The sequence below is a fragment of the Hemibagrus wyckioides genome, linkage group LG19 (genome assembly GCF_019097595.1).
Source record: "Hemibagrus wyckioides isolate EC202008001 linkage group LG19, SWU_Hwy_1.0, whole genome shotgun sequence".
Classification (NCBI taxonomy): domain Eukaryota; kingdom Metazoa; phylum Chordata; class Actinopteri; order Siluriformes; family Bagridae; genus Hemibagrus; species Hemibagrus wyckioides.
The window spans coordinates 7,479,826-7,502,500 of NC_080728.1; the positions used below are offsets into that span (position 1 = coordinate 7,479,826).

The 22,675-nt window shown below is 40.8% G+C and overlaps 1 protein-coding gene across 1 annotated transcript in view; it reads left to right on the forward strand.

Annotated features, from left to right (window-relative positions):
* Nucleotides 1-16,901, forward strand: part of taf3 (TAF3 RNA polymerase II, TATA box binding protein (TBP)-associated facto) — a 58,058-nt gene extending 41,157 nt beyond the window's left edge. The window contains exons 3-7 of the mRNA XM_058417277.1: nt 3,504-5,152; nt 11,571-11,647; nt 13,794-14,049; nt 14,444-14,550; nt 16,281-16,901. Of these exons, the coding sequence (XP_058273260.1) occupies nt 3,504-5,152; nt 11,571-11,647; nt 13,794-14,049; nt 14,444-14,550; nt 16,281-16,395 (2,204 nt within the window). The 3' untranslated portion in view covers nt 16,396-16,901. The remainder of the gene's footprint in view (nt 1-3,503; nt 5,153-11,570; nt 11,648-13,793; nt 14,050-14,443; nt 14,551-16,280) is intronic.
* Nucleotides 16,902-22,675: the final 5,774 nt, after the last annotated feature.

Sequence of the window (22,675 nt, forward strand, 5' to 3'; positions counted from 1 at the left end):
GAGGCTAAACTGACCATTTTCCAGTTTGTTTGTGCCTTTTCTCTCTCGCACACTCTCTCTCTATCTCTCCCCCTCTTCCTCCGCTTCCCCGCCCTCTGTCGTTCTCTTATCTCACCATTTTAATTACTTCCCAACGTGTGTCTGAGCTTGTTTTCATTTCTCCGTGCCATTTTTGGCTTTGCCGGCTTTCTCTCGTTATCACGTCCTGTCTGTACTCTTTCTCCCGTTTGTAAATGACACAATCAATTATGACTCACGCGTGCATGTGTTTGTGCATTTGTGGAGCTTTCTTCTCCAGTGCCTAATTTAAAAGAAGGTGGGCTTATTTTTGATATTGGGATGAAAGGATGGTTTGTGATTACAGCAGGCCACATGGCTGAATGCCTGACGCAGGGATGAGCGATACAGCAACAGGATCATATCAGAGCACCTAAAGTCAGTCTAACGTCTAACAATACATGTATATAACACTACGTAGTATTTTTACACATGGATACAAAGTGCCAGAAGAATGGATCTATTTTTGCCCCGATTGTTAAATTGTATACATCTGCTATATTGTCTCAGAATTAATATCCTTTGAGTATTGTCCTAGAATAATTTTTGCTCGCAGTGCTGTTAAATTCACAATTCTGATTGATCAGATACACTATATTGCCAAAAGTTTTGGGACACCCCTCCAAATCATTGAATTCAGGGGTTGGCCTCGCTCATCCATGTCTTTTATGGACCTTGCTTTGTGCACTGGTGTGCAGTCATGTTGGAACAGGAAGGGGTCATCCCCAAACTGTTCCCACAAAGCGTGAAATTGTTCAAAATGTCTTGGTATGCTGAAGCATTGAGAGTTCCTTTCACTGGAATTAAGGGGCCAAGCCCAACCCCTGAGTTCAGTGAGTTGGTGGGGTGTCCCAAAACTTTTGGCCATATAAGTATATGTTCCTATACCAGTGCTTTTGGTGTATATGTTGACCTGCTTTTTCTTTTGGAAGGAGTCTCCAGTGTCAGAGCTTTGTAATAGTGAGAAGTTTTTTCAACACAGGAAAGTCTTCAGGAGTGAAGACTGCTCCTTCTTTATTCAATGACTTGACTTTTTAACCTTAACTTCACAAATAAGAAAAAAAGCGCAGACTCTTTGTTTGCTTTAATGCTACAATTTCTCCTCCCTGGAGCTATGAGACCGTAATACTGTTCCAGCATGACAATGCCCCTGTGCACAAAGCCCCTGGGCTCCATGAAGACATGGTGTGTTAAGGTTGGAGTGGAAGAACTGGAGTGTCCAGCACAGAGCCCTGACTCTGACTCAGCACCTTTGGGATGAACTGGAACACCGACTGAACCCCAGACCTCCTCACTCTTACATCATCAGTGTCTGATCTCACTAATGCGCTTGTATCTGATTGATCACTAATCCCCACAGACACGCTCCAACATTAGTGAAAGCCTTCCCTGAATCGGGGAGTTATTATAACAGTTAAGGGGGAATAAATTTGAAGTGGGATGTTGTATGGGTGTGAAGGTCAAGTGTCCACAGAATTTATGGCGTTACACCATAGCTGCTGTGTAAAGTAAGTGGAACTAACTTGTCTCACCGATGTGACTCCATCATTGATTATTTTTCTAGACCTGCACACTGTGTCATGTATTATTCCGTATATACTAACCACTACTTCTACTGTCGATGCCAGGGTTTTCACAAATGTGTGTTTTGCCATAATTTATCACTGTAATTATATTATTGGGTCATGTCGCCTGCCTGAAAGCTCTCAAACACTCTATAACTGCATTCTGTGGTCTCCATCGACTTGTGCATTACTGTAGTTAAATAATACTACCGCTAAATCTATCTCTAACCTCAGTACCCACAGACGACTTGCCAAATGTGTCCCAAAGTGTCAACTTAATCAAGGGTTTCTGTATCATGTACTGCACATGCCCATATAAACACACCTCTTCTAACCACACGCTCAGTCTCGCCAATTTTCTTGGTTTTCTTAGTTTTAGTTCTCTTACAGTTACGGTGATATTGACAGCTTTTGAAACAAAATTTTTGTTTTTTCTTTTGTCATTTTTGCTTTTTCACTTAGACATATTCATTATTCTCCCTTTTATTCTTTCTTTCTTTCTGTCTTTTTTCTGTAACTCTTGTCTCTCTTTTACCGTCTTTCTTTTCTTTTTCCTTTTTTCCCCCTTTTTCTCATTGTCTCTTTAGTTTTACTTTTTTCCAATTTCCCTTTACTCGGTCTTCCCCCACTCTGCTTTCTGTCTCTCTCTCTCTCTCTCATGCTACTGCCACTGCTTTATGAGTCGATAAAGTCCCTTACATTATTTTTAGGAGAGAGAGATACTCAGAGAAGCAGGAAAAGGAGGATAGAGCCATAAAATGCAAATATCACGCATACTTTCTCCTCCTCCCTCAATTTAAAAAAAAAAAAAAACAAATTAAATGTCAATGTCATGAAATATTGTCAGTTTCATTTGCACTGAGGAGGCGATGACAAATCCATATTCTTCCTTTAAATAAAAATTCTTATTACAGCGCAGTGGCGGCGGGTAATCACGGCAGGACAAAGCCAGTGGTGATTAACGATCGCAATTTATTGTGCGACGAGGCTTCTCGTGGAGAGCACAGGAGAAGCAAAGACATCATCTTTATCATAATTCATATCATAAATAACCACGCTCGTCCAATCACGGCACGGCTGACACGTCGTTCCCAAATAACCTTTGATAACTATTACCATAGCGGAAGAAAAGCCCAAAGTCACAATGTTATCTCATCCCCATTCACCGCCTATAGAATACAACAGTATTACCATATAGATTACACTATTTATAATGGAGGATGTCAGAGGAGAACGGCTGTCCTCCGCTGTGCTTCTGACACCCACGCTTAACCAGCAGCACAGCAGCTCAGGATGTGTGTGCACACACACACATCTAAGCTGGAGCACTGGGAAATATTAGAAAAGTTTGATTTGGCTTGAGATTACTCCTGCAGTGCTGTGTGTGTGTGTTCTGCTGTGAATGGTTTTGATCTACTACTATGATAACAGGTGTATGTTCTTCTCAATGATACTCCAATGTGCCTAATATCTCTTCTCTCTTCTAAGCATCGATCAGATTTCCCTATATACGTAGCTTTTTCTGACCATAGCACCACTGCTGGTTAGATAGATGTGATTGGTGGATGCTTCCCCAGCCCAGCAGTGCCATGAACATCTTCAAAATCCAAGGGGTACCGATGTCCCTGCACTGATACATGTGTTACTTGTATGCTGAGAATGAGCCCCTGCCCATATAATATCTGGTTTCCTCCACATTGATTAAATTGGGTAGAGCAGGGCTGGGCATAGCAACATATGGGCTACAATTAAGTGTGTACATAATACCTGTGCCTGTGTTCCTGAGTACAGGGTAATGCAAAACGCAGTTGTAATAAATCTGTGAGAACTGATTTGTGTAAAGGAAATATTGTAAATATGCTCTTTCTTTGTGTTTCTCAGATGAAGAGGAGGAGGAACAGGTCCCTGCAGACATGGGCACATCAGCCGAGGCCATGCAGGTGTCACTTGGTGAGGAAGAGGAGGGAGAGGACGAGGAGAACGACGAGAACTGGCTCGGCCCACGTGGGTCAGATAGCCCCAGACCTGAAGGTCTTTTACCCGCTGCCAAGCGTCCACGCCTGGGAACCAAACCGGGAAGCAGCCCTGAATGGAGCTTTGAGCCTCGCGAACCTCTTAGTTCACTCAACGCCCAGCACATGCCATGCTCCCCTTCCCCTCCACTGCCCCTCGAAATGGTTCGTCCAACTTCATTGACCCCAACGCCAGGGCAAAAACCCAAAGTCTCCTCCCTTTCTCCTGCTCGCCAGAAGAGTAAATCACCCAAAAGAGTGATTGGCTCCACCCCTTCTGCCATATCTGCTCGCCCTTCTTCAGTGACCCCACCCAAAAGTGCACAAAAGGCAGGGAAAAGGTCTCCTGGAAGACCCAGAAGCCCCCGAAGCCCTAGGCCAGGGCCCACGCAGTTAGGACATGGATTTATGCCCCCAATCACAAACGAGGTTTCTCAGGATGGTGAGCTCAAAGACGAGGCCATCGAGGACTCCATTGCAGCAGTTATAGCCAGAGCATGTGCGGGCGGAGTGGGTGTGGCCGACCCATTTGCATATGACTCGGACTCAGACAGCGATGGGCTTCCAAAGAGCCCGCCTAAACATATGCCCAAACACCCTCTTGTGCAACCAAAACTCACACCTTCCCTTAGTGTTAAACACCCACCCATTATGCCACCAACATCGCTCTTGACCGGTCCGAACCGCTGGACCTTGGATGACTCCATAGATGAGGTCATCCGAAAGGCCAACCAGGGACAGGCTCTGCCCTCTCAATCACCACCAGAGCCCTCCTATTTCTCCACACCATCCGAGTCTCCGCCCACCCCACCTCCTCCAATCCTTAACCCTCCACAGGAGCGAAAAGATCCTGTGGTCTCGTCTCTCCTAAAGAAAAAACTCAAGAAGGATACCAAGACCAAGCTGAAAAAGAAGGACAGAGAGCGGCTAAAGGAGAAAGGAAAAGACAAGAGCAAGAACAAGGAGAAAAACAAGGAGAAAAAGAGAGAGAAGGAACGAGGCCTGGGGGAGGATGGAAAAACTCCCTGGACAGAGTTATCGCTCGGAGTCGAAGAGAGGAGAGATGGTGGTGTTGGGAAGAAGGAGAAGGACAAGCACAAGGACAAGAAGAAAGATAAAGAGAAGAGCAAGAAGGACAAAGAGAAAAGAGACAAGGGCAAGGAGAGAGGAGGAAAGGAGGAGAGGAGACTGTCACTTGCAGTCAAGGAAAGCACCTCTGCCTCTCTACCTCTCTTTAGCCCTTCTTCTTGCCTACGTGTCCCCTCAATGCTTCCCCCCCTGCCACCCATCCTCCCTGATACACTGTTCCACCCCAAAGAGACCAAGAGCAAAGAGAAGGACAAGAAGAAAGACAAAAAGGAGAAGAAAAAGAAGAAAGACAAAGAGAAGGAACGAGACAAGGACAGGGAGAGGGAGCGGCCCAGAGAGAAGGAGGAGAAAAAGAAAGAGAAGGAGAAAGAGAAGAAAGAAAAAATTAAAGAAAAAGAGAAGCCCAAAGTGGAGAAGGCCAGTTTATTGGTAAGATCAAGATGGAAACAGGCCTCTAACAGATCTGGACCTGAAGTTCACACCCAAAGCATTTGTTTAGTATTGTGCAAGTCAGTCAACCACACCCACCTCTGTTTTAACCAGTATTTCAATCCACACCGATTCCTGTGAAACGTATACAAGCGCAAGCCTGTGTGTTCTATTGCACTTTTTCATACCATATCTTAATTAATTCAAATGAAGTCCTCCATTTCAAATACACTCAGCTCCAGAATTAGTGGCATCTTCTGTAGAGACGGGCTGAGAAGAGCTTATGAACCTATCTCTGTGGTTAATTAGCTTAATCTCGCACTGATTAAATGAGCGCCGTATAACCTTTAATTCACAATCTATTATAAAACCGTGTTAAAAAATATTGGCATCCTTTGCATTTGGAACTTTTGCGTTACCAACAAAGCAGCACTGAGTCTCCTTCTAGTCTGCTTTTTCTAGATCCTCCAGAAACCTGTGCACTTCCTTTTAGACTCCTCAGCTCCTTGTCAGCTCAGACCACAGGTTTTTAGTGAGGTTTAGATCAGGGACTGGGGAGGCCATGTCACTCTTTACGCAGTGGTTTTTTTGGAAGTATGTTTTGGCTCCAGTCACAACCTAGTTCTAGCTTCTTGGCAAAGGCAGCCAGATTTTTTTTGCTTAAAGATTATTATTCCTGTAGTCTGCATACTCTTTAAAATCACCTTCATGGTACTTCATGAAGTTTAACTGGCCTTTAGAGAAAAAACAGCCCCATATCATCACATATCCTCTGCTATATGTAACATTTTGGGATTAGTTTCTCATTTCGTTTTTTGTTTGTTTGTTTTTTTACACCGTAATGCTTTTAAAATGATCAATCCATGGCCTGGTCCCAGTTGTGGGGCGTGTAGTTTCTATGAAATGTGATGTATCGTATGATAACGATACTCAAGAGTAAGCATGCGTGTGCTGTTTATTTATTGCCCTGCTGTCACAATTTCAAATGAACTGTGTAGTAATTACAGCTGGCACCATGCTCAGTTGACATTTGTATGCATGTTAGTTTTCTTGATAATAAGGAAACAGTAGCGATTATGAGTCATGTGAGGTGTGGTTGTAGGCCTGCTGCCTGCATGATATGACAAATATGGAATCTAGCTACTGAACGTGTACATATTGACTCACTCCAAGTCCTGATGCTTATACAGGGAGAGATGGGCATTCAAGACGACAGCGTGTAGTACCTTGAATCTACACGTGCCTTGAGTTATGTTTACAGATTAGTGTGTTGTACAGGGTCAGACTCCACATAAGCAACTCAGGAAGTAATAGAGAGAGTAATAGGATATTTTAAGCATGCGTTTTTCCACAGTATTGACTTGTTAGCCACATTAGTCTGCAAAACTTGAAAGAATCAAACTTCCAAAACTGATCTTGGATCTTAGTTTAATGCGTTGCAGGAAAACGTGCACCTTTCATTTTTTTGGCTGAACTATTCCTCCGACAGATCTACTGACACACTCAAATCCTGCTTGTCTGTGTGCCTGTGTGTACTTCAGTACTTTTCAGAGATCATAGCTAGATTGCCTGGTGACATTTACATTTTCCATCTTTTCTTTTCCGTTTGTCTCCCCGAAATTCTGCGGTTCTCCACTCATAGAACAAACACCCACACGCACAAAGCTGTCAATCTGTGTGCAAATCAAACAAGGGATAATACACCTCAGAGCCTGTGTTTACCCAGTCTGCAAAGTGTGTGTGCAAGTGTGTGTGTGTGTCTTTTTAAGAGTCTACGATTGAGAAAAGAAAGATTGTGTTAATTCCACTCGAGCGAACTCGTCCTCCAGTGTCTTTTCACAGTCCAGCGCAGCGATAACGCATGTACATCCCATAAGATCTTTCAGGATTGATTTACACAGCTAAGTGTAGAGTTCCATTTCTCTCGCCGTCTCTTTCTCCCTCAATAATTCACCCCTCTCTCTGACCCTTTCTCTCTCTGTCTTTTTTTTTTTTTTTCTCTTTTCTCCCTCCCCTCATCTCTCATGCCGCCACTGCTAGATGGGATACAGAAAGCGATTTCTCTCTCCACCCCTGCTCCCCCCCCACCACCACCACCATCTTTTTCTCTCTCCTCTGCTTAAATCTCTTGATCGCTTTAATTTTTTGCAAGGCTGCTTTGCTGGCGTCCAGAGGAAAAGCAAGAGTGGCAGGAAAGAGAAAGGCGAGTCGGAGCGGTGTTGAGTTAGGGTGGTTTATCAGTAGCCGCCCCGAAGGTATGTGCAGAAGGGACTTAAATCCGCAGAGATTAGCGGAAAAAAAAATGCCGTCCATAGCAGTAAGGGGCTTACGCCACTGGTTGCATTAGTTCAGGTGAAAAGAATATTGCGTTTACATAAAAACTGGACAAATCCAGGCACAATGGCTCTGACTGGGGGCCACACAGGAGCCCGCTATCTTGGGACCTCCACCCCGTTGAGTTCTGAACACTAAACACACACACACATACACAGGGGTAGAGGGAGTGAGGGTATAAGATCAGCACAGTGTTTCTACTGGATAGAGATGAATGTCACTTGGAGACTGGTCTAAAATTGCCTTGTCTCTTTCAGCTGCAACTAGAAGATCAGCTAGATCGTTACCATCAAGCCACAGTTGAGATGTTTTTGACAAAGTGGCACTGAAAGAACCGTAATATAAAAAAACTGTAAATAAAAATACATAAATATATTGTTTTTTCAAGTACTCTATGTTTAAATACTAATGCTTATATCCATAGTACAAGTATTAATAGCAATAATATTAATGTAAGTAATATCATTATTGGTATCTATAATGATGTTATTAATAATATTAGTAATATTAGTACTGTGTATTAGATTATAATGTAAATTATTAAAGTTATACTCATGTCTCTTGCATAAACCATCCTCCATGTGACATGACATCTGACTGAAAAATGGTTTAAAATATTAATCCCTACATTGCTACCTCCGAGGAGGTGTATAAAATTTCCTTATCTGTTTCGGCATCTAAATAATTAACTTTAGCCACAGTTGGGCATTTCACAACAAAGTGGCACTGAGCTCTCTAAGACGCTCAGAGATGACATCTGACTAGGACTTGCATACACAGACACACCTCTGCGGCAGTTTTACCAAACTGGATAATTCTTTATATCCGTTACTGTCATAGTGCTTTAAAGCCCCGAGGAACTTAAATCTGTGATTGCTTTCTAATTACATTGAGATTAGGTTTTATAAGCCACGATATGCAGGAATGGAATAGGAATATAATTGTTGACTGTATAGATAAAAAGATACCCCAAGTTTATTGTTGGACAATCCAGAGCTTGTGTAAGCTTTACTTTTCACTAATCGTAAAGCAAGACTAATGTCACTTTGTCTTTCTTACATCACCAGTATTTGCTTACGCTTGCGACTGCATCCGAAGGTTAAATTTGTGCCGTTTGTTGTTTTTCCCATGTTTCATGGTATACTGTTCCCTGGCACTGTGGATGTTTAATAGAAAAATATTAATAAATACAATTTAGCTTTTGGGAATGGTAAACTTTGGGAAATGCGCCAAAGGATAATGGAAATCCAAGAGCCTGAAGCTGCTTTGTGGAGAATTTTCCAGATTCTGTGTGCCTTTTTCTCCAAGGTTTCAGTGTGGACATATGAAATTTGTTCATTTGTCTCATCTAAACTCTGTTCTATCACTCTGTCATGGCAGCTAAGTGGGTTTTGTGTCCAATTATATTGTATTAAGTCTCATTATTGTCCTGTAAAACATTTTAATGAGTTTTTATTTCTTTTTATCTGCTCCAGAGTGTGACTCTGGTCATCAGGTCATGGCGTACATCCATTTAATAGCTGATTAATCCGTCTGTGCATACCCGTTCTTTTTTAACACACCCCAGGTGTGTATGTGTTGAACCAAAGCACGAGCGTTTGAAGAGCTGGACTGATCGCGATACGGGGCAGGTTAAGTAGGACGGGGCACTTTTGGGGAGAAAGACATTGCGAGCCACTTAAAGACTAATTAACATAAGCAGATAGCACTATCTGAACCTGCCATTGAGGGTGACCCTGAATGTGTGTCCTTAAACACACTCGCACGCACGCACACACACACGCCTTATCGTGTAGGGACAGGGCCTCAACTCCTCCTCCTTTGGGAGGCCAAAACACGTGTGTGTGAGTAGGATGGAAGTGCGTATGTGAAGAAAGCCCGTTCCCTGCGGCCCTTTCCGGAGAGACATGAATGTCTTCAAGCCAAAGTGAGCGCAGACTGATGTAATCTCCAATTCATCTACGTCTGCTTCCTAATTTCAAACTTTTTTTCCCCTTGATGATGTGTAGCTGCTAGCATAGATATAAATATTCAAAGCTGAAATAGGTGACAAAGAAAAGCTCAGAGTGTCCCCTATAGCCTTGGGTTCACTTTTCCCCCTGCACAAAGTCTTATACTTTGAGATATATGACAATTATTACACTTAATTAGGAGTTAATGTATCTCCGTGACTTTTGTTTGATCTCAGTGGATTTTCACACACATCAGTTTTTGAGGTTTATACAGAAAGGTGCAGAAAACACATCTATTGAGCAGCAGCTGGGAACTGAGAACGACCAAACTGGTGTAAGCTGAAAGGATGGCTAGAGTAACTGTAACAATCACTCTTTACAAGCATGGTAAGCAGAAAAGCATCTCAACACTTCAAAAGCCTTGAGCGGATAGCAGAAAACAGTAGAAAACCACATCTGGGTCAAGATCCACATGAACATACTCAGCACTTTAGCACACTGGGGTTTTTCATATTTATGTATGCCTCTACCAATATAGTTATGTTGAGCCCCAGATGGATTTTATATGTCAAGCTACGTAATGTTATAAAATTTAAAATGGCAGTATGCCATAAGGGCATTTTGTTTCAGCATGAATTGGCATTCAGATATAATCTTTATTCGACTTAGACTTATCAATAATCTTACGTTTTAAAGAAGTGTTTTGACCATCTCAGTGGACTTTAAATTTGCAGGTGATATTAAAAATGTAAATAGCATCTGAACAGTGAGATTAGTTCTGGCAGTAGTAACATGTATATCTATGAGTACAAGTGCACTGATATCTTTAGCGTGTCCTTTTGATTCCCCGGTTAACTTAAGAAGCGCACCAATCAAACGGAGTACAAACTGTGGATAAATCATTTATAGTAGTTTAGAGTTGCAGCCCTCGCGTAGCCTGAGCTCAGCGTGTCCTCTGTGTATGGAGATTATCCGGGATGCCGGTTATTTTCCACATGATCAAGTGAAAAAGATATGTGATGGTCAGGTTATAAAGTGACTTAGGATCCAGGGGAGAGGAGAAAAGAAAAGATCAAACCCCACTTGCCTTTGCGCTTGCGCGTCCTAGCTTTTTGCAAAGCGCGTTTGTTAGCGCACAACAACTAGCCTTCCTTCTCTCAGAACGATGCAACCTGCCAAACATTCTCCCAATTCTGCTGATCCTCACTTTCTGCTAAAGAGAAAGGATGAGAGAGATGGATAAAGGCGGGATACAGCTGAAGGGGTGGGGGGAGTCTGTCCAAATTCAGAAAGGCTTTTTGTCATAAATGCACAGCATGACAATAAAAACAAAACCGTTAAAAGGAGAAAAGACGTGTTTCTGTGCTAAACGATTAGTGCAACAGCAGGGGTTCTCCCACACACACACATATACAGCTCCTCGCTTGCCATAAACCCTGCCGAGTTTTTGCTTGTTCCAGCTTTTTATATTTTTCTACAGCTTTCTTATCTTCCTTCAGTTCTACTCTCTATCTCTTTGTTGGAGTTTGTCTTGAGCTGCTCATTAAATTAATTCATCTTTATTTGTGTTGAAGTGAAGAGCACTGTCCACATGTCACTTACTGGACACGGTGGTTGTTGTGGTTATTGTGGATGATGATGATCTCAGATGGTGTACAGTTTGATATCTAGGGCATGACATAGGTGCTTAGGGGGACAATCAAATAAACAGGTTTATTAATTTTGCATTTAAGTACTAAATTTCTTTAGATTAAGAAAAGTGATGTATGAATCAGTGTGCATCAGTGGAGGATATTTCCATGTATAAGATGATGCTTTATTAATACTACAATGCTCTCTCTCTCTCTCTCTCTCTCTCTCTCTCTCTCTCTCTCTCTCTCTCTCTCTCCTTTTGATCATTCTCTCTACTTCTCTCACTTTATCTTCCCTCTGTCTACATTTTTCTCGTTTGCTATTTCTCTCTTCATCTCTCTCTCTCTCTTTCTGTGATCTCTTTTGATCATTCTCTCTATTTCTCTTTGCTGCCCCTATCTCTCTATCCCCCTCTCTCCTTTTATCTTTTGCTTTTGTTCTCTCTCTCTCTCTCTCTCTCTCTCTCTCCCTCCCTCTCCCTCTCTCCCTTTCGCTCTCAGGTTGAAGCCCCTGTGGTTCCGCAGTCTCCCGTCATACCCAGACTAAAGCTGAAAGTTGGAGCCGGACAGGACAAAATGTAAGATGCGCACACACACACACACACACACACACACACACACAAACGGTGCTCCTTGTGTGGTCAGAGACTGCGTGTCTGCATGCAGGTGTGTGTTTCAACCGGTGGGTCATGTGACCAGTCCCAGACGGCCCATGGTTTTTGTGTGAGACGCGCACACACACACCTCCTGCTGCACACTCCTATCAATAGTCCCAGTGTTCACACCACTTAACCCCCCACTCTTTAACATACACATAGGCAGGCTACAGGTAAGGTGTGTGTGTGTGCGTGCGCGTGCGTGTGTGTGTGAGTGAGTGAACATGTTGACATGGTTTGAGTGTGTTTAGACTTTGCTTTAGTCTTCCTCCCTCATCCTCACTGTTCCACCACCATGCAAGACAGGAAACATTAACGTGTGCTCGTGTGTGTGACGACAGGAAGGCCTTTATTCTGTGAGTGTGTGTGATCGGGTATTATGTCTTTGTCGTTTTGCTGTATTGTGCTTCTCTCTTGCACCTGTACTCTGGTCTCTGAACATAATCAACTGGCCTTTCTCTCTGTGTCTCTCTCTCTCTCTTCCTCTCTCGCTTTGATAGCAACTGTTACATAGGAACAAAGTCTTCAACATTGCTTATGTTTTGGATTTGTGTGTGTGGTATTTCATCAAAACACACATTATAATAACACACATTATCATAACTTTTTAATAATATATATATATATATATATATATAATATATATATACACACACACACTAAAATATATATGATCTAAATTCACCAAATAAAGTCATTTGGGATTTGGCCTACGTTTGTATTATATATTTTCTTACATGTTTATTTATACATTAAAATATAATGTATTAAAATAAAATATTTCAGCTAGGAATAAAGTACAGTTTTCATCTTTCCTGGTTCTCGTCATGAGAACGCATATAGTAGCTCTACTGCTAATATCTGTTCTGTCTGCAGAAGCTCTTAGGATACAGAATATTTTCCAAACTAAAAAGATGTAAAAGATATCTGACATCCCTACCCTTGGTTGGTTATGGTAACTGAGTGAGTGCGGTGTCTGTGTGAATTTGTGTTTTGTGGCATACAATTAAAGCCCCAACACTGGCTCCATTGATGCCCGAGGTAGCGCTGATGCCCCTGACCTTTGACCTCTGAGAGTCATGAGGGAGCCATGAGGTCACTTCCTGATCAGCCCATACCTCACAGCATCTGAGGGAGAGCTGTCACTGAAGTGCGTGCACAACAGAGAGTGTGTTTGTGCATGCGTGTGTGCATGTACCTTCAAGGTGTCATTCAGATAAGACATAAATAATGACCATGCGCCTGTGCGTGTAACCCGAGCCGGCCGCTTGGCACACCCCTCTCAGGGTCAAAACCACAGTGACCGGGGTTGCCTGCACTCACTGGCCTTGTCAATCACACTGTTGCCTGGCAACAGCGGGGGGTCAGGCAGGATTACTTGCGCTGAGATTAACCTTGCATCATATAACACACAAACTGGATGAGGAGTGTATTTTCTTTCATTATTTCCATTATATACAATCTGAGCTCATTACCCAGAACTACTGTTGTTTATTTTACAGGAAAATGTTAATACTGAGTCATCTTTAACTCGAATATATGACAAATTTGTTTGATATAAAAGGCACCACAACTAGCTGAGTGCTGTGTAGAGTGTGCAGAAACTCACATGTCCAGGTTGAGAGCACTGTTACTGGAATATAATGCTGCTTTAGCACGTCAAGGGACTGAATAGAATTTGAATTACACATGATATGAAACATTTGATATTCAAATTCAGTGGAAATGACACCATTACATTTCGAATGCATCCTACAGTGAGTTAGTTAAAGGTCAAAAGTCTGGGGTTTTCTTTTTAAACAAACAAAAAAATTGTTGTCTTCAATCCATGCCACTGAGGTCCATTTGAAATATAAAATTTAAAAAAGTTCCATATGACAACAAAAACCATATAAAATCAAGCTTTGTCATTACATCATTTTCAATCAAACAGTAATACTTTCACAGTGAGTGGGGAAAAAAGCCTTATTTTCTGTACTGATTTTTGGGGGAAACATGATCTTTTACACATTTCTGAACTAAATATTTCTGAGCCATAATGTAATATCTCTCTTCATCTTTCTCTCAGTGTCATCAGTAAGGTAACTCCTGACTTGGAACCTACCCCACCGCCTCCTCGGACTCCGGTGTCACGCTCCGGTCCCGGTGCTCGGATGCGTTCTCCTACTGCCCCTCTTCCCCCAGTGCCACCTCCCGTTGTCCCGGCACCTCTCCCACCGCCTGTGTTGGTGCCACCTCCTCCGCCTCCGGTGTTTCAGGCCCCAGCCAGCCAGGCTAAAGCTCGCGGCTGCAGCGTAGTCACGGAGACGGTCAGCGCTTACGTGGTGAGGCTCGCCGTCGTCTTCACAGTGAAACGATTAAAAGAGTTTTAGAACTTTCATAGCCATGATGACTTGCATGCATGTGTGTGTACTGGTAGTATAGGTGTTTTTTGGAATGTGGTTACGTCCTGAGATGAACTCCTCTTCCTCCTGATTAGTTTATGTTCCTCTCATTACTTATCTACAATAGATGTCCTATAGTTTTACTACCAGTTTTTTACCTTTTACATTAACTCTTAATAATGCAGTAATTATTTTTATACACAGTTTACTCATAGTTCCAACAATAAAAATAACTGAATAGTTTGTTTGATAACTATGTCGTATGGATTATATTATTTTGTTGTTGTTTTTGTTTTGATTTTTTGTGTTGCTAAGCTTTGTGTGTATCCCACAGATTCGTGATGAGTGGGGTAATAAGATCTGGATCTGCCCCGGCTGTAATAAACCTGATGATGGCAGTCCTATGATCGGCTGTGATGAGTGCGATGACTGGTACCACTGGTAAGAATGACAACACAACCCCATCACAAAATCTAGTTAGCATGCGTATAAGCTTGTGAGAAAGGATCACTTCCTCCTGTGAAGCCTGCTGTTGGTTCTCAGTTTCACCAGTATGTTTTATACACAGGAGTTTCTCTATAAGAAAATAGCAAAGCTTCTAGCTATAATGTGCATCTAACAACTTTCCTGTTTTTTTATTTAACTAATTAAGTAAGGTTATTAAGTAAGGCCTTTGATTGCATTTGTAAATGTTTTTTAAATGAAAAACAGTCCTGAATCTGTGTATTTGAGCTTTTAAGAAGGTATCAGACCCACGTTCTTGGAACAAGTCATTCTCAGTTTTAAATGAAGCTTAATAATCAGCATCATTGCAGCAAGCAAAGTTAGATGATTTTACAATGACTCACAACAGTAGTCATTTTTATATTATACTTCATATCAGAGAGTCTTAAGACAGCTACACCAGTTTCAGCTCAGCTTTCATAGTTTGATTCGATTTATTGGCATGACCAAAATATACATATTTTATATATAGTCCATTAACAAATATGTCTGAGGTCTGCTTTATTATTTTTCCACAGGAGCTTCAAAGGTTAACTAGCTAATAGGTAAAGCTTATGTTTAATATGTGCACACACATTTTTTAACACAGTAAAAGCTGAGAAATTTACCTTTCTAAAGACCGAGTGTGACTTAAACTCACCTTACCAAGAAGACAATTCACTGAAGGGGAAAGGACATGGGATATGAGAAACATATAGCAGTTGCAGAGGATGGATAGATCGCTTCGCTGGCACATGTATGAGGAGGGTGTTAAGCTAGTGACCATAATACCTACATTCTGTCCAACATCATGTCAGCTTAATGCTATCACATGATCACTGAATCTCTGTGTGAGCAAACATTTTGACATGGATTAAATGTATTTGAAAAAATGTTGTGCTTTTGGTCTTTTACAGACATTCAGTAATAAAAGCACAGAGTAGGATATGATCACTTTTAATATATTCTTTTATTTATTTTTTAATATATAAATGTTTGAAGTTGTTGTGTCTCCATGCTCTTCCCCTTCAGACCCTCCTTTATGTCCCTTATACCAAAATCATTTTTGAGCCATATTTTTTTTATGGATTTGATGGTTTTAACTCCTCTAGGGCTTGTATTTGTAATTCGGTTACTTATTTGAAAAGATTTTAATGAAGTGAGGCCAGATTTAGTTTTAGATTTAGAGATTTAGTTTTACATTTTTTTTTTTTTCCCTTTCTCTCCTATTTTATTTTTTATTTATCTTATTTTGTGCCATAAAAATAGCTGGCATGGTGTTAAATTACAAACAAACGAAAACAGTGTGTTCCTGTCTGGGCAGACTGCGTGTATCAGTAATAAAAGTGTAAAGACCAGGTTTAATCATATTGCTTATAGAAAGTCAGCTTCTCAACAGGAAATATCTTTAATTACAGTGATACACAGTTTATCATGATGTATATTTCACATGCACTTCATAACAGTTGTACTTTCATATGCCCGCTTTTTCAGATTTCTCCAGTTAAAGATCAATTTAATCATTATCCTTTATCTTTTCTGCATAGAGGCTTCACATTAATCGAAATACATTCAAGTTTTTGGGGTACATGCAATACAGTACAGGTTGTGGATCACACTTCTCTCTCTCTCTCTCTCTCTCTCTCTCTCACTCTCACTCTCACTCTCTGTCTCTCTTTGCTTTTCAGGCCCTGTGTAGGACTCTTAGCGGCTCCCCCGGAGGATCAGTCCTGGTTCTGTGTGAAGTGTTCTGGCAAGAAAAAAGACAAAAAAACGAAAAAGAGGAAACGTAAAGCGCACTGATCATCATCATCACCATCTCCTCTCTTTCTCTCTCTCTCTCTCTCTCTCTCTCTCTCTCTCTCCTTGCCTTTCTGCTCATACCACACTTCATTTCAGTCCCGTTTCTCTCCCTGCTGTGGTTTCAACTTGGACACCTCTTCTCTCTTCCTTTTAATCAAAGTCTCTGTAGTCATTTATGTATTTTTTAAAAATGAAATTTTCAAAAGTCTATATGTTAATTTTTTTATGTCAATCACCCTATGGTATGTGTATATGATCTTTGTACGGAAGCCAGCGACTGTTCAGTAGGTGTGTGTGTGTGTGTGTGTGTGTGTGTGTGTGTGTGTGTGTGTGTGCGCGCGTTGAGGTTACACATCCTCATCCAAGTTTTTTCAGCCGGACGCTGACTCATCGGGATCACATCGCTGAAAAAGGCAAAAAAAATAATAAGTCTGTACATTAGTCAGCCTTTTTAAATATTGTTCTGATTTATTTAGACTGGAAGTGCAGTTTCCTTTTATTATGGATTCAATTAAAAGCTGTTTTTTCCACAGTGGGTGGTCATTACTTTTGTATACATTTTACAAGATTTAAAAAACAAATTACAAAATATATAAACGTATGCTTAGGATCATTTACAGGTTTATAATTTATACAAAACTACATAGCCGGTGCGGTTTGGTTAGAGTTTCTTCTGCAAGAGATCATGAAGCAGGTTCTATAATCTGGAGTCCCGGCTCTGTGCGTGAGAACCATGGGGTTTCTCTCTCTCTCCTGTCAATCAAACACGTCTCTTAGCTCACGTATACACGGTTAATGGTGCTCATGTAGTGGCTTCAAGTAGCAGCAGAGTTTATTTAGCTCTCTCTCTCTCTCCGTCTGTCTCTCTCTCTCTCTCTCTCACACACACACACACACGCTCATGGGAAGTGTGATGGAGGAGAGCTGGGATTCAAAAAAAAAATGTAATTCTCTCACAGTGATTGCAAATTCATGCTCTTTTAGGAGGTACCACGTTGGCATTCGCTATTTTGGCAGACATTTTCATCCGAAGTGACTTGAAAGTGATGCAGAATCCAATCCAAAGAAAGCTGAGCAGTTCAGGGTTAAGGGTTTCGCTTCAGGGCGGCTCTCTGTCACTTCTCGCACAGATCCTTAGCCACATGCTACCACTTCACCACTGAGCAGTTATCTTGCAGGGAAATGAGATTAATAATAATAATAATAATAAAATAAATAATAATAATTGGCAGTGATGATGGTTAGTTATTTATTTTTTTATTCAGGGTTTTTTTTTATTCAATTATCGTATTGTTTTTATTTCAGTAATATTTCATTTTTTATTTTATTTTCCGACTGCTCTGTATGAAACCCCACACCCGTCTAAAGTAACCACGTGTGACAGCTTCAGCACGTTTTTGTCAGCATCAATCCCCAAAGACCCCCGACGATCTGAATTTCCTGTAAGCGTGAAGCGTCCCGCTCCAGGTGCTGCGCTCATTCCAAGTTTTTCTTTAACATGCATGCTCGCAGGAGAAAATGCCCTTAAATGGGTTTGGCATTTTTTTTTTATTTTCCATGCAGAATGACAGAGTTTCTGCAGTAGGAACAAAACCACATTGCCCTTTAACTTTATCTCCTGTGGAGTAAAATCCTAGCCTTTGTGGCCATGCCAGGGCCCATGTGTGTGTTTAAATTACACGCTGTAGCTCTTAAGTGTTCCAGTTCACCTGATGCTCAGCCTCTCCTGTTTCCTCCGCTGATCACACACTTTGCCCTGGCCCGCACTTGGCCGCTTCCAGCTCTGCGTCGTCTTTAATATCTTGTTAAATATGCCTGTTACCTGTCGTTCTCGTTAATCGCACACAGATGTAGATGTCTGAATCAGATGGTCGCCGCATGATTGGACAAATCAAAGCGAAGTGCAGCTTTTATGCTCGTTCTTTTTTTGTTTCCACGCGATAAGAAATGTCTTCCACATGCACAGCAGTACCCATAGCAGTGCTCATTAAAACAGGAGATAGGAAGGCCGTGCCCTCGCTCCCTGATCAGAGCCTGGGATGCAGAACACACACACACACACACACGGTCACGAGAACGCACAAGGCCTGTAAGTACTACACGCATGACCCTTTTAAGTGCACAGCTATTCAAAAAGGAGCTCAATAATGTAAACACATCAGTCTTCTGAAGTCTGACACCAGCTATAAGTCAAGCACCATTTAAAATATTGTGTGTTATGTAACCAGGCATTCTCGTCCAATCGTACAGACACCAAGTCCTCATGTGAATGGTGAAAATAATCGAGTCAAGAAACCAAAACACCCTTATCTTTTTAATCAGCAGGAATACCTGCCTTTCATTTCATATTGTAGGTCACATACAATCTTGACAATGAAATTCAAATAGATCCTCAATCACATAACTTTGCTTTTAAATACTGAATACGATTTAGGAAATAAACATACAAACAACTTATAAATAATTAAACCAGCAGGATGCCACACCATGCAGCAGATTGGAGTGACCCCTGACGTGTCATGTTTTTCTCATTTTGATTATATTTAATTCATTAAAAGAGTTTAAAATGATTCTGTACCACATGAGATGATGGGTTTCTTGTTGTAAACCTTTACACTGATTTATCATCACAGCTTAGATGTAAGTGAATGCCAGTGTGAGCTTCTGTATAAATCTGTACATCATCATCATCATCACTGTATAGCATTGCATTCGTTTCTATATATATAAGTATTTTATAATACAAGTTCTCTGCTCATTATTTACCTTTAAATATTATGCTAAAGAAGTGAAGTTCTGACTAGGCAGGTGAGCTGTTACTAGGCATGCCGTCAGGGTTTTCTGTTTGTTTTAGATGGACAGCCTAATTTATAATGAAAGTGTTTCGGATCGAGAGTCTTACACACCACTGAGTTCAATTACCAAGTAAGCACATGATTTGTCTCAGCGTAACACAATATAAAAAGAGAGAGAGTCTCTCTATTTCTCTCTCTCGCTGTGTATGTGTGTGTGTGTGTGTGTGTGTGTGTGTTAGCAGTCTAGGCAGCATTGATGGTGAACTTCAATGTGTGGTAGGTCCAAAGCAAAGGTCAAAGGTGAACAGGGGTCAAGGTCTCCAAGGTCTTTATACTCTGAAGGTGAGGAGAGATAAAAGCCTGCAGTTCCTTCCCTCATCACTTCATCAGTGACTGAAGAAGATTATAAATCTAATAGGTTCATTTGCATCACGTTACAGTGGTGGGTGATTTAGTGACAAAGTGATCATTATACTTGTTTTCAAGTTGCAACAAGATGCTGTTTTTAGGTGAAAGCTGAAAGAAACATGAGCTGATCAAATAAAAATATTACTACTAATAATTACAAAAAAGACAAATATTGTGACAGGATAAAAATAAAACGATTTACAATAAAAAAAAAAAAGATTTTATCTTTGTGTTCTCATAGTCAAGCTTACACACTAATCCCAAATGCTCTAATGTTTCACACTAACTTGCTCTTTTTCTATTAGTCTAGAACATGCTAGCTTCTCGTCATCCACATATCTGATCTAACATGAAATGATCCAAGTTTTTGTTTTATGAAGCAACAGTTGTTCGGGTTTGAAAAACTCACCCCTTTTGTTATACAGCGTTAAAACACAGTTGTTGCATCTGCTTATTTCAATAAGGCTTATGAAATTTGACCCAAGCTCAAACCACAATAGAAACTAACGATGTATTGAGCAACGCATAGCTCTATTGATTATTTATCTTATTGCTTTATTCTACAGCCTTGCAAATGCTCTAATTGCCTGAATCGGGCTCTGTAATGTGTAGTCCTTCACTGTTATGTTTGTTACACAGACTCTAGCAAGCACATTGAACCTAGTAGAGTGCTCATGATTATGTTTTTTGTGGCACAGGAAATACTATAAAATGTGAACTGAGTGACTGGGACTGATAGAGACAGACTGGAAGTACTCCTCTAATGGATGTCTGTAACACTTTCCCTCCTTTTGCTGCAAGGCTACATGTGAAATAGACAAAAATGATCCCAAATATTAAGATAAAAACTGTTCACACTGTTCACATTTAATAAATGTTTTTAGATTTTTTTTTTTAATTCCAGGCCTGAAAATGAAAGTCATTAATTTTGGAGTCAATTTCATCTAATTACATATCTATAAAAAAATATCTATAAAATATATGAGAATGTGTCAATAAAAAAGTTTATGCTTGTTTGATTAATTGATTGATTTGATTCTTTGGATACCCCTAATTCAGACATCAATATATATTACACATTCAATCTCTTAAGTTTTCATCATATTATGATGTTAGATAAATGAATAAATGATGAAATATAAATAAATTTATATTTTATTTTAGTTGAACATTATCTAACGCCCCCTTTCGGTTACATTACACGCCTATGTGATGTGTATAGAAAGGGAAAAAACACAGAATCTACAGGCCTTCCAGGGTTTATTCATCAATCTGCTACATGCGGCATCAGTGGAGAAATTTGGTGGGATTTTTTTTACATGAATTACGCATAAATATAAGCTGTATATAAAATGACAGAATTTCAAACAACTTTTGATCCTGACATTGGTAGAGGGGGAAAATCTCAGTCGCTCTGATATAATGGTTTAATGTTGTTTTAATTGCTTTCATTATCAAATGACTTCAGGAGTTATGAGCCATGTGAAGTTTTCCTTTTCCTCTCTGTCTACTCTTTGAAATCAAAACCCGTTGGAGAAGCATCAGCGTTATCATCCGAAAGAAAGATTTTTTACAGTGATGCCCCGAGTCTATTCCTATAATTATTCATTCATGTAATTATTTATGTTCATTATATTTAGCCTGGGTGGTGTTGTGCAGCTCTTCAGGCCCAATCTCTCTGCACTTCTTTATCAATTGTTTTGAAACGAAGAGCTTGAAAAGCAATTACGGACCGGGTGCAAAGCAAAAAATATAAAGCAAATCGTTTCTAATTAGAATATTTATTTAATTTAGTTTTTTTTTTTTTCCTCACCCGTTTCAGCCTGGAGCTTCGTGTGCAATTAAGAGAGAGAGAGAGAGAGAGAGAGAGAGAGAGAGAGAGTTGAAATGTTTGGATAGCCCGATCAATAGCCTGAACACTGCGCTCCTATTTTTATATATTCAATACGTTTAATATGTAATCAGCCTCACAGGCTTCACGCGCAAACTTTGTGAAGGTGCACAGAGAAGATAGAGCTTATTACCGAACCAAAGGCACTAATGAAGCCTCTCTATCTGCCCTTATTGCACACAGAACAAACTTTCCTTCTCTCCTGCTGAGAGAAAAAAAGAGAACAAACAGAAACGAATTATTCAGCAGGCAATGCAGAAAGAGTTGTTTAGAATCGTTTCGAATAATTCATGCCATTAGTGTAGCTAAAACAAGCTGGTTTCTTTTCTTGTAAAGACGCCAAACAGGTGACTAACTGTGCCTCAGTGTGTCTTTGTGTAAATGAAGAGATTAATTAAAGCTCAAACGCACAGATGCACGAATAAATACACACATAAGGGTCATTACTGCATGGAACCCAAAATCAGAGATAAACATTCCTCATCGTGGAGCTTTGTCGCGTAACACCAACGTGCTATGCGCAGTCCTCTGAAAGAGGGGGGTGGTGGCACCCAAGCTCCTTGGATCATAAAGGGCCAGTTCATCCTCGCGCGAGATGGACGTCATCAGAAGGATGCTGATGTTGCGCGCGCTCCTGCAGGTTTGTGGGGGAGAGAAAAAAGAAAGGAGAGAGAGAGGGAGAGAGAGGGAGAGAGAGAGAGAGAGAGAGAGACATCATAAGTGTGCGCTGTGTTGGCTGGATGACTTTGTGACGACCTCTGTTGCAAAAAAAAAGAAAAGAAAGAAAACGGGAGCTAGGCGCTCGAAATAACGGCCCCTGGCGCGCGCGCATATAGCAGACATGGAAATGGGCTTTGGGCGCTATCACCGTTTCCCAGGCAACCATCACGGTCCCGCATCTCGCGCTCCGAGAAATGAGTTATGAAAAAAAAATTTAATAAATAAAATAAAAGGGCTGGAGTGAAGCAGGGGGGATTAACCATGATCCCGAGTGTCAATCAAAAATAAAATAAACACGCCCCGAACTCGCAGACTGCATTCTGAAAACGCAGCACACTACACATATTTATATATTTATATACTATTTATATTTAAAGCCAAAAGGTGCCGGTGCCTATGTTATTTAAGAGCTGATAATGAAATACTGGCTTCGGTGCACTATAAAGATGGGAAAGTTGTGCTTTAA